Here is a 17,870-nt window from a genome sequence, read left to right on the forward strand (position 1 = left end):
TACTGTATTCTCGACCCAGAAAGTACATTCATTGCTCCAGTCCAGCCTGCAGAATATGGCTACATCAACATTTTGGAAAGGGCAGAGAACACATCGATAAGTCTTAGATGATATGGATATGTTTGGGTTACAAGAACTCAATGATGAGCTTGTAAAAATGGGATGTGGGGCAGTGGGTGAAAATATGATGAAGACCATTGAAGTGTTGGAGCGGCAGTGCTATGAGACTATGAACCATGCTATAGAGCAGTGGTTCCCAAACCTGTCCTGGGGGACCCCCAGCCAGTCAGGTTTTCAAGATATCCCTAATGAATATGCATGATATGCAAATCTCTCTCATGCATATTCATTAGGGATATCTTGAAAACCTGACTGGCTGGGGGTCCCCCAGGACAGGTTTGGGAACCACTGCTATAGAGACTGAGAAAGGGCTAGGTATAGAGTATGATGAAGATGTGATCTGTAGTGTAAGGAAGGAACCAACAAGATTTGAATAATGACCAAACAACAAAAGGAAGAAAAAATAATTTTGTTTTCTGTTTTGTGATTACAATATGTCAGATTTGAAACGTGTATCCTGCCAGAGCTGGTGTTAGACCGTGAACGTGAGTTAGGATTTAACAGAGAGAGGAAAAGTCTTTTTTGTTTGTTTATTTTGTTTACACCACAGTGCCAGTGTGGTTAGGAGAAGGCAAAAGGGGTGAAGAGGCTATAAAATAAACCCACCAGGATATTTGAAAAAAAACATCCAATTGGGCAGGAAAATCGAATCAAATTGAAAAATCGATTCAATAGGCTGAATCGAATCGAAATTTTTTTTCCTGAATTGGGCAGCACTAGCCCAGAGACTAGGGGGCACTCCATGAGTAGCACATTTAAAACAGAGGAAAATGTTTTTTCACGCAAAGTGGATCTGAAACTCATTGCCAGTGCAAGTAAATAACAGGTTGTATAAAAAGGTTTGGACATATTCCTAGAGGAAAAGCCCATAAACTGGCATTAACGTATCCCTGGGGTAAGTAGCGTGAAATTTTGCTACATTTTGGGGCTGTGTCAGGTACTTGTGACCTGAAAGGGCCACTTTTGGAAACCCAGCCCTGGACTTGATGGACCCTTGGTGTGACCCAGTAGGGCAACTCTTTATGTTCTTATGTCTTGTTAATATGACATTTACTTATTTTCTGTGTGGAAATTTACAGTTCCAAAAAAGCACATATCTGGTTTATGAGCAAAAATTTGGTATCAAAAAATTGTTGTTATTTTAAGTCTGGGTTGGCATTGACTTATAGCAGGTGTTCTCAACCCAGTCCTCAGAACACACCCAGCCAGTCAGGATTTCATGATATCCATGAGATGAGATAAATTTACATGCATTACCTCCATTTTATGCAAATTTATTTCATGCAAATTTGTTGTGAGTATTCTGAAAATCTGACTGGCTGAGTAAGTCCTGAGGACTGAGAGGAGAACCACTGACTTACAGGGCAGCTGTTGGACTCTCATTAGAGAGAACTTTGAACAATGCACCGATGAACTCATACAACCGCAGCTTTCTCTGCACTGAGAGGGAATAAAGACATTTCCTTGCTTATGCAGTGAGGCCTGTGCAATTAGAGGTCCTTTTAATAAGGCGCGCTAGCTGATTTAGCATGTGCTAAATATTAGTGCGTGCTAAATGCTAACACATCCATTATATTCTATGGATGTATTAGCGTTTAGTGCGTGCTATGGGGTCCTTTTACTAAGGCGCATGCTAAGACGCACTAGCGTGCGTTAGTAAAAGGATCCCTAAATCGGCTAGCGCGCCTTAGTAAAAGAGGGGGTTACTGAGTGCAGTGAGCGGAGAATCTAGGAACTGGGTTTGATTCCCATTGTAGCTCCTTGTGCCTCTGGGCATGTCATTTAACCCTCTACTACACCTGGTACAAAAGCAATAAATTGTGAGCCTACTAGGGACAGAAAAAGTACCTGCCTATAATAAATGTAAACAGAAATTTGGTACATCAAACTCCTTTACCCTTCCCCCCTCACAGAGACCAGGTTTGAAAACCATGGCCCTGCAGCTTTGTGGTATACTCCTTAGCTGATTGGACTCCTATATACCTACACATGTGATAGAGAAACCTGAGCTCTCATTTGCATGTGTTTGACTACATTAAAATTTCCAAACTGGCAATGTTAAGAAGTATTTCAAAGAATTAAAACTGTTCTCTTCCCCCACTTTACAGAAATTTATATGGTACAGTGTATAGCAAAAGTGAAACCATTCTCTGAAATATGTTTATTTCACTATACATTACAACATATTTTAAAGGGCTGATTTGCAAAGCTGCATTTTTAGGACAATTAAAATTTGAAATTAGCTTTGGGAAAATGTGGTAATCCTTATTTCTGTGTTGGGCAAAAGAAAAAAAATGTAGAAAAAGAAATTAAAATTAATTTTTTTCTCTGGTTTTGGAATGAAACCAATAGGGTCTGCTTCTATACTCTGGTTACTTTTTTTTTTTACTGCGAGACACCCCCTGTACAATACTTACTAATAGTATATTAAAATCATATTTATTGACAAAGTGTAATCTATCTTTGTAAGCATTGTGCCATTCCCCAGAACTACTAAGTGTATATACTGTACCACAGTTTAAATTACATTCATTTCATGAATGGTAAAATGCTAAAACTCAAGTTTCTAACTGCCAAAATACAGCCTTACTGGAATAAGTACAGTTTACAAATACAATAATTACAATTTAAAACCATTAACAATATTACATCTAGAAGTAAATACTGTAGGACTGGTCAACAGACTTATTTTTTGAGGGATAAAATACTGAAAGTGACCAACACACTTCCAGCTGAAGTGTCCGAAGTGCAGAATTCAGTTCCTTTCCATTAAACTCTAATAAAACCCCTTTTCACATACAGCAATCTTCCATTACAAGGGTTTACATTTATGCTTAAGCTTCCATCAATTATCAGCCAAGTATTTTCCTAAAATCAAAAGAGATCAAGGTGATTTGGACTTCCTGAGAAAGCCTAAACCAATAAAAGCACTTTGTTAAAAGACAGGAAGTAGCTAGATAATGACCACATTTCCTTAAATTATTCTGAAAGCTTACAACTTTAATCTTGCTAGTCTGATAAAGGAAAGCAATCTACCAAGTTATTTTGCTGCAATTAATATTAACATGGTATTCCCTCTCAATTTTTGTATATGTACACTTGTTGCAAGATACAAACAAATGCAAGTGCTAAATTTGAATGCAAAACAGCCTAGGTGTCTTTTTCTTCTGTCAAACTAGATTCCACTCTGCTTGCCATAGAGAGGTGTTTGGATATTGAAAACATTCTGTATCTTCTGTCAATATTCTATACCAGTGTTGTCAAATTTCAAGTTTATTAGTACTTGATACACTGCCCTCTAGAAACCTTCCAGAGCAGTGTAAAATTTCTAAAAGATTGTTAGAGACAGAAAGGAACTACAATCTATGATAGGAAAAAGACAGAACACTGAAAGATTATCAAAACTATCAGCTTTAGGCACACAATGAAAGATTAAGATCTTACCTTTTCTAATCTTCTTTCTTGTAAATCCACACTCTACTCCTGGACAAGTGGGTAGTCAATCCCATCTCATGAAATCTCTTGTAGGAAGCTTCATTTACATATTTTTGACTCTCCCCTCTTACCTTAGGACTGTCCTCTGACTTCCAGTTGGTACAAAAGCAGATGGCCATACCTGTATAAGACACAGAAAGGGGAGGGGTACAGGGATATTCTCCAAGAAACAGGTCTAATCTGCTGATATCATAAAACTGCATAACAATCATGAACTATTAAAACAGGTTGCAGAAAACTGATAAACTATAAAATCAGAAAAAGGAGACACAGCTTGCACTAACAGGGTGGGGCACATTAGCTAAAAACCTCCAGGGCAAAGTGTACAATATGATTGGATGCTAATCTTAAAAAGGCTGATAAAAGAATTGAACCAAAGGTCCAATTTACCAGTACTTATTAATGCAGACAATCAGCAACTCCAGGACAAGTTCTAGGAATAGATTGTGGATTTACAAGAAAGAAGCAAAAATAAGAACCTAGTCTTTCGTTCTTGTACAATCCCACTCTATTCTTGGACAAGTGGGATGTAACAGAGCAATCCTTCAAATTCAGGCTGGGATTGATGAGCCGGCTGCCAAAACTGAAGAACCAAAAGCAGCTGCCATGCCTATCCTATAAAACTTCGTAAAGGTATGCAAGGAAGACCAGGCGGCAGCTCTATGAATCTCTTCTAGGGAAACTGCCGAATATTCCACCCATGAAGAAGCTACGCTTCGTGTAGAATGAGCCTTTACCAAAAGAGGAGGCCGCTTTCCAGTTCCAATGTAGGCAGAGGAAATGGCCATGCAGATCCACCTAGAAATGGTGGCTTTTGAAAGCGGGTTGGCCCTTATGGGCTGTACCAACCAACATGAACAAAACTAGTTTGTGACCTCTAAGTACCTCAGCAACAGTCTGTGCATAGCCAGCAATTTTAACACCTTGTCATGTTTATTCAAACTTGAAGGTGCAAAGGCTGGCAAACACACCTCCTGGTTACTGTGGAAACTAGTGACCACCTTCAGAAGGAAGGAGGGAGCAGTGCGCAGGATCATGCTGAAATCCATAATCTGCAGCAAAGGATCTCTGCAGGACAAGGTCTGAAGTTCGGAAACTCTGCAGGAAATGTAATGGCCACCAGGAAGACCATGTTGACAGTGAGGTCCATCAAAAAAGCCTGGCCCAACAGTTCATAGGATGAATTAGCAAGTGCCCTGAGAACTAGATTGAGATTCCAAGCCAGAAACAGCTGACATAATGGAGGGCGTAGCCATAACGCGCCTTTCAGAAACCTAACTACATCCAGATGAGTGGCCAGAGAGCCCCACAGGGGCTTAGGACTAAAGCAGGAAAGTTCGACTATGTGAACCCTCAGAAAGCCAACTGCAAGTCCCTTTTTTAGGCCTTCCTGAAGAAAGGTGAACATAAGTGGAATTGATGTCGAGCTTGGATCTTCGCTCTTCTGAGCGCACCAATACTGAAAACACTTCCAAGCCTATGCATATGCTACTACAGTTGATGACTTTTTGCAGTGCAAGATGGCACATCATTCTTGTTGAGTAGCCTTTGTGCACTAAATCTGCGTGCTCAAGAGCCTGGCTATAAGACCAAAAGCAGTCTGGATCCTGCAGAGCAATGGGACTCTGTGTGAGGAGCAAGAGTGACAGGGAAGTATGATCCTCTGATCCAGCTGCAGCCGAACTAGGTCAGCATACCACGGGCGTCTTGGCTAATCAGGCGCAAAGAGAATCATTCGACCCTGGAGTGTCTTGATTTTCCGCAGATGGCAGCCTGTCATGGGCCACAGAAGTCCCTCTTGGGGCCACGGCTGCATCATGGCGTCCAACCCTTCACCTTCTGGGTTTACGAAGGTGTTATGCCTCAACATATTACTGACATGTTCAGAACATAAGGAAATAATTTATGAAGGGAAAATTAATTTTCCCATTTTACCTTTACCTAAATGTAGAATAAATACTATTGTTTCTGAAATACTGGCTGGCAAACAAGCATATTTTGGCTCCAGAGTAGCAGATGTATTTAGATGGGAAGGTGAATGGGTGCCAAATACTGTACATAATTATGAACTAACGCTACAATATGATCAGTTAATGTTACATGTCGTTAATGATATCACAAAGAATTAACTTTATCTCATTGATTTAAAACCACATCACATTCTGTACCCTTAGATAGAAAATGGTGTAATTTTGAAATGAAACAAAGTGTCCTTTTACGGTGATGCCTTTGGCATTGGGACCCCAATTAGGGTTTCCCACTTATCATGGGCAACAAATAGATGAACAAAATAAAACAAACGTGTCATTCTATGACAATTTGTGCCAATGGACCATTCCACTGCAAGGTTATACAAGAAATATCACATAAAAATGTTTTTGTTGCTAGCAGTACTGTTAAACTTGTGATTCATGTTATTCAAGCTCCCTTTTCAGTATGTGTATATCAAATGTAAATATTAATTTTTCTTTTGCCGATGTATTTTATTGCCATCTATAAAGAAAGCCATGCAAAATATAGCAATCAGATCACATTGAAGCTACTACTGCACACCATTGGTGGGATGCTTTTACCGGATGGAGCGCTACAGCACGAAAGGTGTTTCTTCATCCCTTAATCTATATTTGTTCAGTTATCCTTATGTTAACATTTCTTAATTGTGGGTTTACCTATTGTGTATACAAACGAACACTCTCTCCCTCTATTCAGATGACTTCTTATTCGGAGGTACAGACTTAAGGATCCAGGGGTGGACTGTTATGCCTCAGCATATTACTGACATGTATCCTCAAGTCTGCTTTCCTGAGTGTTACCTTGACAACCCCAAAAGGACAGTAAAGTCTGTTTATCTGACATCCTGACCTCCTTGATCTTCAAAGGACAGTAAAGACAGATGGTAAACCAGTCTCTGCAAACACCTCCTTATTAACCTCAAAAGGACAGTAACGCCAGATGGGACCTGAATGTTGACATAACAACATCAAAGGGACAGTGAACTGAAACACCTCCTTGTTTCCTGACTTCCTTTTGCCTGCGTATCTCTCAATTAACATCAAAAGGACAATAAAGCCAGATGGGCCGGTCTCTGCCACACCTCCTTGCCCTAGGTGTTGTCAAAACAAGGAACAAAAGAGCAGGACTAATCGTAATAGCAGGACCAGCTGTTTATGCTTTTACTATGAACTCCGCAGTTTGCATCCTATATAAGACCGGAATTCTAACCCTGACATCAGAACCCAAGACGTCTCCAGGAACAGGATCCAAGATGTCTCAAGGGGCAGTCTCCCGTGTCTACTCGCCTATCTATTGAGGGGTTCCCAATTGTGAAGGTAGAGTGTTTGCCTGAGATACGGTGATGCTATTTTATTCTTATATATATATATATATATGTATAATAAAGTGTGATTGTTTATGCTTTATATTGTCTGTGTGCTTTTCTGAGTGTCACTGATCATCCCATTTGACAGAAATAAGTGGCAGAACAGATGGCGGCTGAATAAGCGAGCTGCCACCTTGTTTACCACCGACACCATCAGGTCAAACATGTGTGTTCTCATTTCTCTACAATGCATTAGAAGGCTCTCTGGGACAGGGACCATTCCTTTGGATTCAGAGGTTGTGGGTTTTTTTTTAATTGAATTTTCAAATTACAAACAAGCAAACTTTACTTGAATACAGATTTAGAAAATGACAGAGATCTGGAAAGAAACTCCTCTGGAGAGAGAGAAGGTTCAACCACAAGGCTAGACTACACCGAGTCTCCATTGTCCAAGGGAACCGCACATGCAGCGGATACCTCTGCAGACTCCAATGGGAGATAAGCATGATAAACGTGTCTTGCAATGGATGCAAGTGCACCCTCGCCCAAGGAACTACATTGATGGTCACAACCATGTACCCCAGAACTTGCAGGTATTGCCAGGCTGTTGGGGCCTGAGAGTCCAGAAGGGCACGTATCAACTACTGAAGCTTCTCATGGCGAAATGGACCCTCAGGTATTCCAAGTCTTGCGTCGGAATGAGGTGACTTTTCTGAAAGTTGACCACCCAGCCTAGTCCCTGAAGCAACTGGATGGCCTGGCACACCACTAGGTGCCCCTTGAATTCTGACTGGCCTCTGATGAGCTAATCATCCAGAGACAGATGGACTTGGATCCCAAGTTCCGTAGGTGTGCTGCTACCACCACCATTACCTTGATAAAAGTCTGAGGCACTGTCGTCAGCTCGAAGGGTAAGGCCACAAACTGGAAATACCATTGCAAGATACGGAACTTCAAGTATCTTCTATGTTCTGGAAAAATGGGGACATAAAGATAGGTCTCCATTAAAACCAGAGGGGCCAGAAATTCACCTGGTGTTACTGAGATGATCAACAACCGCACTGTTTCCATTCTGAAACAGGGAATTTTGAATGCTTTGAGGTCCAGGATTGGTCTCCAGTGTTCGGAGCATCTCTTTGGCACGATGAAGTATATTGAGTATCTGCTGGAGCCCGAGTTTGATCTCTAGAACGGGCTCTATGGCCGTTATGTCCAGCAATCTCTAGACAGTGACTGACCTTGGTCATTTTGTCTGGGCATCCCGCCTGGGCCAATCAGAGCCTTAGGCCCTTCCCTGGTACATTCCAGGATGCACTGGGAAGGGAAAGGCCTGCCATTTTGAAGAGGCATCCCTCCAGCCAGCCTTCGTCAGAAAGGTACGGGGGTGTCAGGTGACCTCCAACAATGGGAGGGAGTAGGAATCACTTCTACAAGGGGAGGGGGGTTGTTGAGGATCACTGGTGGCAGGAGGGAGTGGATGGGCATCTCTTCTACCAGGGGAGTTGTTAGAGGTGTTGAAGGTCACCAGTGGCGGGAGAGGATGGGCATCCCTCCTGCTGGGATTGTTGGGGGGATGGGAATACCGGCAACGGGTGGGAGTGGACATCCCTCCTGCCAGGGTTTTTTTTAGGGGTGTAGGGGATCATTGTTGGTGGGAGAGAATGGGCATCCCTCCTGCCAGGGGTGTCGGGAAGACGGGGACCCCGGCAGCAGGATGCACTGACCATAAAGTAAGGCTACAACTCAGACCCTGTGAGAAAATTTTGCCTTCAAATGTGACATAACGAGGTTAGGGAATCACACAGCGATGACAGAGAATTGCCCAGAGTGCTCCTTTAAATAATGATGAGCCCATTTTACTATTTAATATCAATGGCCTCATTGTATTACATTTGCATAGCAGAGTGAGAGACTGCTAAGAAGCTCGGAAAAGGCCATTCTGATAATCAGCCAGTAAAATACTGTTCTCCTAGGACAAGCAGGATGAGTCAGCCACATATGGGTGTTGTCCCAACAGCTCTCAATTTGCGGATAAGCTCTCCAATAGCTCAGAGAGATTTTTTTTTTTTTTTCTCTGAGCACGTGCAGTGCCTGGGCCCCACTGGGCATGCCCGAGCCCTACCCATTTCCCCCTGCTTCCCCCTAATCCCCAGTCATTTGTTTCCGCCCGTTCCCATCGGTCGGATTTTCTACAGCTCTCCATTACAACTTTCTACTCATTACCTTGAAGATGCCTGAATCATCTAAAGAAATGACTGGGATGCAGGAGAAGGATGAATACATTGGATCCTCATGAATTGTGCGCCCACTGATTGGATCCGGCGCTTGAGGTTTTAGTTAGGTGTGATTTTGTAATAGGCACCTAAATGTGATAGGTGCCTATATTATAGGCGACTATCATTTTAGATACCATTTACAGAATTTCCCCTTGTGTGTCGATTTACATACATACAGGGGGTGAGGGGAAGACATAATATTCAAACCACATTTTTATGCAGGACGACACATTTATATAGACTCCCATTGGATAATTTTACAAGTGACTTCAAAGTGTAGTACAATGTTTTATGTGTTCAAGTATATACATGTGCAACTACATTGCACCTATTTTGTAAACAAAAAAAATGTTCCAACACAAATTTTCAGCTGCTCCAAGACAGGAGTAATTTATGTGCATTTTATAAAATACATGCAGAACTACAGACCCACCCATAATCTTTCCATTCTTTATCCCCAGTGATGCCTATGTGCATATCACATAAAAGTAGATGCTATAAGGGCCTACCTGAATATATAAAACGGTGTACTTTGTTCTCGTCACTTTTAGAATTATTTTAACCATCAATTAAATAACTAATTGTATTTTCCTTACCATTCATGCCAGACCAGTCCAGATGAATGTGCTATGTCCCCCTGCTAGCAGCTGGAACCAGAGAAAGAAAGCACAGAACTGACTTCACTCCCCTTATAGCCGTGGTCTCAAACTCGCGGCCTGGGGACCACATGCGGCCCGCTAGGTACTATTTTACAAAAGTAAAATAAAACAGTTTCTTGATCATATGTCTCTTTAGCTATAAATTACAATATTATTATTAAGACTTAGCCAAAAGCAAAGATTTATAAACTATAAAGAGTTTTATCTCATGCAAAATTGTCATTTCTTTAATAAGACATTAACTATTTTTTCTGAGGCCCTCCAAGTACCTAAAAATCCAAAATGTGGCCCTGAAAAGGGTTTGAGTTTGAGACTAGAGAATGACATGGTGGATGTTACTCGCGGCTAGCTGCGGGTAACCCGCCAAAACGGTGGAGGGGGGGAAAGGTACTCACCGCAGGTAAGGGGACAAGGCCATCCACTGCCCCTTGGAGCGGTGAATGTTCCTGCAGTTAAGGGAGGGAATGTGCGCGGCCCCCTCCCTCCTTCCTACCTACCCGAATCTATCTCCCTCCCTCCCCCTTACCTTCGCAGTGCGTTTTAAGGTTTGAGACTTGTTGAAAGCCACCGGAGCATACGTGCAGTCGCGTTCGTGTGTCGGCAGAAGCTTCTCCTCTTCCGCCCACACACGCATGCGACTGCACGAACACTCCGGCGGCTTTCAACAAGCTACTCAAACCTTAAAATGAGCCGCGAAGGTAAGAGGGAGGGAGCGAGGACCGCACGAGGGGTGCTGAAGGGCAATGAGGTGGCGAGAGGGAAGGGTGGATGCTACGGGGACAGGGCGGTGAAGGGGATGATGGTCCGGTGACAGGGACAGATTTTTTTCCCTGTGTCATTTTCTATTTGAGACCACTGCCTTATAGGAAGATGGTATTGCGTTCAGCTCCCTAGTACATCCTGGCTTCAGCAGATATGTGGTCTGGTGCAACAACTGCAAGAAAGCTGCTCTTAAGAAGGCTGTAGGACCAGATTCTCAGAGAAGCCAAGATGAAGTCCAGGGGATGTTGCAGGCAACAGTCATTGGAGTCTGTTCCAACACCAATGGGTTCAATTTTGGGTGAAGCTACTGACAGAATAACCTCTTCCCAGAATGTCTCCTTATTTCCTATGGCGCTTTGTTATATTTGATCTTAATCAGAGGATATGAAGGTGAGGGATGGGAATATAATCACTTCCTCTCAGTTGTGTAGTATGAGGGTGGGGCAGAGTGTACCAGGTGTCTTATCAGGAGCACCAACCAACAGAAGCACAACATTGATGTGGGTGGTGGGGATTCCCAAGACCCACCAGCTGAAGACTCCCAGCATCTCTCCTCTCACTTCCCTGCGATGGGGGAGGGTGTCTCCTAACTGCACTCAGATACCTCTTATGTCCGTCTGTGCTTTTCCAGCAGTGAGCAGGGACTCCTACCTACTGCTCATGCTGGCCTTGTGCTTAGAGCTACAACCTCAGTACCCTGAAGTTGTGGGTTCAAATCCCACACTGCTCCTTGTGACCCTGGGCAAGTCACTTAATCCTCCACTGCCCCAGGTACATTAGATAGACTGAGAGCCACTGGGACAGATAGGGAAAATGCCTGAAGTACCTGTATGTGAACCACTTTCAAGATAAGTTCCATCTTCCCAACAAGGCAATCTTGTTATACAAGTGGAGTTAATGTGCAGTCCACCTAAAAGTGATCATTCAGAGAACTGGGCCCTAAATTGTGGAATAATCTTTCTCTGAAAATACTGTAAATACAGTGTTATGAGAAATTTAAAAAGCATTTGAAAGCATTGTTTTATAAAAGGACATTCAAGTCTGGAAACTTAGTTTTGGCTATAAATCTTACAGTGTGGGGATACAATATGCTGGTAAATTAGAGGGAAGGAATTCTGTGTTTTATACTGAGTCAAATATTAATTTAGTTTCAAACCATTTTTACTGTAAGTGAAACACAGCTTCAGTAATCACAACAAAAAAAAAAAAACATACACTACAACATAGAATCCAAAGAAAGCACTACATCATAAACAGCACCTGCCATCTCAGTGTGTCTGAGCTAGCTACCAGGCTTTCTAAACTACTGCTTCAATCACAAATAACAGCATTACCATTCCCCCCCTCCCCCCACCTGAAGTGCTAGGTTTAGAATAGGCCTACCTACGATAACTCATTTAACAAGCAACTGCGCCCCCTAGGATGTAGTTGATGTATATAGGGTTGGCAGATCAGCAAATAGGCATCCCTGCGCTTTCTTGATGTCTCTTTGGCCTCCCAACATTGATGTAACTGATTTCAAATATTAATTTAATTGTAAATTGCATCAAACTAATTTGGTGAGGCATGCCATCAAATGTTTTACAGTAAAGTATGTCAAGAAGAGAAATGGTGCAGGTTAAGTCATGGCAGCTGGTGCATTTGGTCTAGCTTGGGAACAGGCAGGCAAGCAAGGGCAGTTTGTGAAGGTTTAAGTTCAACCAAACAAGAAGTTGAAAGGGTTCCGCAGAGTGAGCTGTGGCCCGCTCAGTGTGTATAGAATAAGTCTTAGGCCTCCTTTTACGAAACTGCAATAGCAGTTTCTAGTGTGGGGAGCTGCGCTGCTCCCAACACTCATTGAGTTCCTATGAGCGTCAGGAGCAGTTCTCTGCGCTAGAAACTGCTATTGCAGTTCGTAAAAGAGGGGGTTAGTCAATGTTCCTGTACTGGTGGGATCAACAACCATTTTATTACCAATTTGCACAAAAAAATACACGTGAAGCATGCTGAGCCCTTTATCTCTCATTTTTTCTCAATTTGGCTATGTTGATGATTAACCTGAAAAATAATTTAGCCCTTCCTAGTTTCTGGAGCATATGGGAACCTGCTTTACTCCTAAGAAGAATGTGGTCTTGTGGCCTTGGATGTCAGGAGCTCAAAACCTCACTCTCAGGCAATGTTCCCTCTAAGGAACAAGTTCATGTGAACAAAAAAATTTTTTATTCGTGAGCAAAAATTTTCCGTTACATTATCCTGATGGTATTATACACACTAGTGCTGCCCGATTCAGGGAAAAATATTTCAATTTGATTTGTCCCGTTGAATCGATTTTTTGATTTGATTTCAATGACCCAGCCTTTTAAGTTTAAACATTTTATTTAACCATGTCAAAAATAAATACAACCAATCTATAACATAGCTTTAAAATTAGAAACATGGGGTTGTGCCAGCAGGGAAGAAGGAGAGACACCGGTGCTAGCTGATTGCCTACAGAACGTGCCTCTCGCCGCGAGAAGCACTTCCTGTAGGCAGTCAGCTGGTGCTGGCGCCTCTCCTCCTCCCCAGTATGCTGCGGCACACCTGAAATCTCAGGAGGCCCACAGTTTGCGATACACTGCCCTAATCCCTTGAATTGCTAAATGTCGTGGCTTGATATGAATTCAGGTGTCAGCAGGATGCCTTCAACTGTTGGGTCCCTCTGCTATCTCTGCGTTGTTCGTCTCTCCCATTCCCCATTTTGCCCTCCTCCCCCAAGTCCATCTCTTCCTCGCCATCATCTCCCCTCCCCTCTCTATCATCTCCCCTCCCCATCATCTTTTTCAGAAAGCTTGTATGGTGGGTCACAAATGTATAATGCAATGCTGGTTACAAGATTCACCACCGAGATTCTGGCAGTGGTGAAATCAACTCCATCGGCTGCTGCTATTTGAGGCTCTGGAGGCTCGTTTGTCCAGATATGGGATCCGTATCTTTGTTTTCTGAAACATAGAGCCAGAAGTCTGATTCTCAATGATTTGGAGTGATACTTGGACTTTGATGACACAAGGCTATTTCCAATTTTTGGGGTACTTTGGTGAGCAGTGAGCATATGTATAGGGTCGATATGACAGTCATGAATTTCTTTACAGGTTCTAATATATTGTGTATATGAAGAGGGCCATATGACAATGGACCCCCTGCTATGTACTTGTTCATGCTGTACTTTATGTGTTCTTGTTTCTCTTGTCAGATAGGTTCTGTCAAAATAGTTTAATCATAAATGCTATGTTCAGGGAGAGGGTTGTGGGGAGGATCTATTATGTCATTCTGGGTAAAAATTTTGATGATCTGTAAGCTTTGCTCCTTTTCTGATTGTATTTGCCTGTATTTTGTTGGCAGTGTTTGTTATTCTTGTTTCTACTGCTACGTTGTCATTAATAACAAATTGTTTACAGTAAAAATGGAAAATAGGTAAATAGAAGAGACAGGAGAGGAAATTAAATATCATCAACCAGAAAGAAGTAAAGAAAGAGGCTAAGGCTGTAATTATACCACTGGGCACTAGGGAATGCTAGACCAAAATGGAGTGAACTATGTGTCCCAGAATGCACTGAGCTCTGCAGCTCAGAACTGAGCCACAAGAAGGGAAGTAATGCAACCCTGCTGAGTCAGAGGGGCGGGACTCAGGCAGGGAGGAGGATATGCCCTAGTCTGGAGTGATTTCAGGGAGGTCCCAGAGAGGGAGGTCCCTGAGGAAGAGACTTCCCTGAGCGGAGAAATCTGAGAGAGAAGACTTCCCTAGCCGTGGGTTGAAGCAGAGCCCTGAGAAGAAAGAGAATGTCAAGATGAGACAGTTACTGAATGGATTGCTGATTTGGTGGTTAAGGTAAATCACCTTGTGCTGAATAAACTGTATGGGATAGTGTCTTGGAGCATGACAAAGCCCGACTACCATAATAGTTGGACTTGGTAAAGCACATGATTATAAGAGCCCTGAGTCTGTGAAGAAACAAGACTCAAAAATGTACACAAATAAAAGCTTTTGCTGCACCTTCCAAAGTGGTTATACTGTGAATGTGCATAGGGTTCCAGGAAAACTTGGTCTGGACTCTGCCACAAGGAGAAAGAGTGAGTGATCTGCACACTGTGCAGCATTGTATCATTAGAGTTCCAGAGCTGCAAGTTGTTGTCTAAGATCTATAGGTTTTCTCATAAGAGTATGATTTTAACTAGGTTTTAAATTTCTAAAACAATTTTCCATGCACAAATATGGGGGAATATTTGTGTTGTGGGCTCCACCCTTTGGAACAGACAATGAATTCCTAATATACTCATAATTTAGAACTATGTTTGATCTTCAAGGCATTTAAAGAACAGATCTCCCTCTCCAAGGTAGCTAAAGTTCTTCCAAGGAATACCCCTAACCATACCCTCTCTAATAAAAAAAATCACTTAAGGTGACTCCCGGCAACAAGTCTACTTCAGGAAACTTGACTGTTTTCTCAAGGCTTGAATAGAAGAAGCAACTATCTAGTGACACACCAGCTCTACTCTTAATAGAAATCCATTTTCCTGCACCAATTTTGACTTCATGAGCAATTTTTCCTTAATTTAGACACCCATATTTCTATTTGATTCCTGCTACTCTATCTCATCTATGTTCCAAGTCTGCTTACACCCTATGCTGTTTTAATGTTTGTTTGTTGACATTCTATGTAGCTGTATATCACCAATGCTGAATTTTTCAAAAAGGCAGTAAAATCCAAACAAGCACCAAATAAATGCTTGGGTGAATTTCTTCATATAGGTGATTAATAAACTCAATAAATAAAAAAAATACGTCAGCTCTGAGCTTTTTTTCTCTGGCTCCATCTGCAGGTAGGGCGGCATAACTTCCTTGTATGGGCTTGTCTGGCAGGACTCAAGGAAAAGAATTAAGTCCCACATTTCACTATTTGCTACAATGATCACTGGAAAAATACAAATTATTGACAGATTACCTGCTGCAAATCTCTTTTTAACAAGTGAAAACCGATACCCTGCTCCAAGAAGTTCAATGTCACAGCCTGAGAGAGTACTGCCTTCACTAGTGAACTGTACCACTAACGGCGCTGGTTTGCTTGGGCCCTCGGATAATTGGAATCTGGCCAACAAAGAACCCACACCTTTTCAGGAAAGAGAAAACAAAATATTTATGAAAGAATATAGGAAATAAAACTTTCTTGGGTGTTATTTAATAAATTTACATGCAAATTCTGGGGATTTTATGAAGGAGATGAGCTTTATCAGATACATTGTGCCAAGTCTCTAGAAATAGTCCCTTTTATTTTACTGTGGCCATAAATGGAGAGGCCTGAGACAAAAGGATGTGGAAGCCTACCAGTTCACGTGAGAGTCCACTGCTGCAGTGGAGAATTAGCCTAATGGTTAGTGCAGGGCATTGGGAGCCAGGGGAACTTGGATCAATTTCCACGGCAGCTCTTTGTGACTCTGGGCAAGTCTCTCAACCCTCCGCTGCCACAGGTGCAACATCTAGACCAGTGGTCTCAAACTCAAACCCTTAGTGGGGCCACATTTTGGATTTGTAGGTACTTGGAGGGCCGCAGCAAAAAATAGTTAATGTCTTATTAAAGAAATGGCAACTTTGCTTGAAGTAAAACTCTTTATAGTTTATAAATCTTTCCTTTAACTGTTAAAGGAAAGATTTATAAACTATAAAGAGTTTTACCTTATGCAAAATTGTCATTAACTATTTTTTCTGCGGCCCTCCAAGTACCTTATATTTTCTGCAGCTATCACGGTTAAAGTTTAAAATCTTTCCTTTCTCAAAACTGACACATTTCAATCACTATATTGAAAATAAAATCATTTTCCCTATCTTTGTTGGCTGGTGACTTTATTTTTCTGTGCTTTTAACTATGTTTCCAGGGCCTTCTTGTCCTTTGACTGTTTTTCTCTCTGTCTTCACTTTCTGCCTTGCATCCATCTTTTCCTTATGAGTGGATCAGGGCTATTGGTATAATACTAAGAAGCCAGAAAGACGTTTAAATCCAACAAAAAATTGACTTCAATAGAAAAATAGTCTATAAAGTGTGATCCATTGGATATATAAATTGTTCAGAGACATGAAACTCTGAAGGGAAAGCTGCTAAACCTCCCTAAAAAAAGAGTTCACCTTCCAGTCATAAATCTAAGATCACACTTTAAGACTCTGAGTTTCATGTCTCTGAGCATTTTATATATACAATGGATCACACTTTATAGACTATTTTTCTATTGAAGTCAGTTTTTTGTTGGATTGCATCCATCTTTGGCATTAACTTAATATTCAATTTTTCTGCTTTCTTTTCAAAATCTACGTTTCCATGTCTTACCTTCCCTTCTAGCTCTCTCTTCTTCCGTTCCTATTTCCATGGTCTGACATTTCTTTCCTTCCTTCCTTCCTTTCCCCTGGTCTGGCATCTGTCTCCTTCCCTCCCCCAACTTTTTATTTCTTTCACCCTGCCCCCTTCTTTCTTTCTCTCTCTCCATGCCCCCTTTCTTTCTATATGTCTGTCTTTCTCTCTCTCTCCGTGCCCCCTTTCTGTTTTTCTTTCTCCTTGCCTGCCTTTTTTTCTGTCTTTCTCTCTCCATGCCCCTTTCTGTCAGTGTCCCGTCTCCCTTCTTTCTTTCTGTCTCCCTGTCCCCCCTTTCTTTCTTTATTTCTCCTTGCCCTCCCTCAAACCATCACCATTGGGGAACAGACGGCCACCACCGCAATCGGGGAACAGGCCAGCGCTGAGGTCTTAGCTCTCCCTGCTTATCTTCCCCAGCGCGGGGCTGACCAATTCTCGCCACCCAACGTCAATTCTAATGTCAGAGAGGAAGTTCCGGGCCAGCCAGGCAGTGATTGGCTGGCCCTGAACTTCCTCCCCAACGTTAGAATTGACGTCGGATGGCGAGAATTGGTTGGCTCCGAGCTGGGGAAAATAAGCAGGGAGAGCTAAGACCTTGGCGTTGGCCTGTTCCCCGATTGTGGTGGCTTGAGGGAGGGCAGTGAGAAGGGAAGGGAAGCAGATTGGGGACCCCTGCATTAGGCGAGCTGCAATCGCGGTCTATACACGATTGTCCTCTCCACAATTGGAAAACTTGTGAAGTGGAGAGGACAGATTGTGGGTCGCAAAATAGTCCTTGGGGTGCCGCATGTTTGAGACCGCTGATCTAGACTGTAAGTCCACACGGGACAGAGAAAATAGAGTAAATGTATGTACTATGTAAACTGCTTTGTTTGCACCTCCAGAA

General features: G+C 42.3%; 1 protein-coding gene across 12 annotated transcripts in view; it reads right to left on the bottom strand.

Annotated features, from left to right (window-relative positions):
* Positions 1–2,303: 2,303 nt before the first annotated feature.
* The window catches only part of SGIP1 (SH3GL interacting endocytic adaptor 1), a 216,527-nt gene continuing 200,960 nt past the window's right edge, over positions 2,304–17,870 (bottom strand). For all 12 annotated transcript variants that reach the window (XM_033917200.1, XM_033917198.1, XM_033917191.1 and 9 more), the window contains 2 exons: positions 15,590–15,754; positions 2,304–2,988 (listed from right to left, as the gene is read on the bottom strand). In XM_033917200.1, coding sequence (XP_033773091.1) covers positions 2,966–2,988; positions 15,590–15,754 — 188 coding nt within the window. In that variant the 3' untranslated portion in view covers positions 2,304–2,965. The remainder of the gene's footprint in view (positions 2,989–15,589; positions 15,755–17,870) is intronic.

The sequence above is a fragment of the Geotrypetes seraphini genome, chromosome 12, assembly GCF_902459505.1.
Source record: "Geotrypetes seraphini chromosome 12, aGeoSer1.1, whole genome shotgun sequence".
NCBI classification, from domain to species: Eukaryota; Metazoa; Chordata; class Amphibia; order Gymnophiona; family Dermophiidae; genus Geotrypetes; species Geotrypetes seraphini.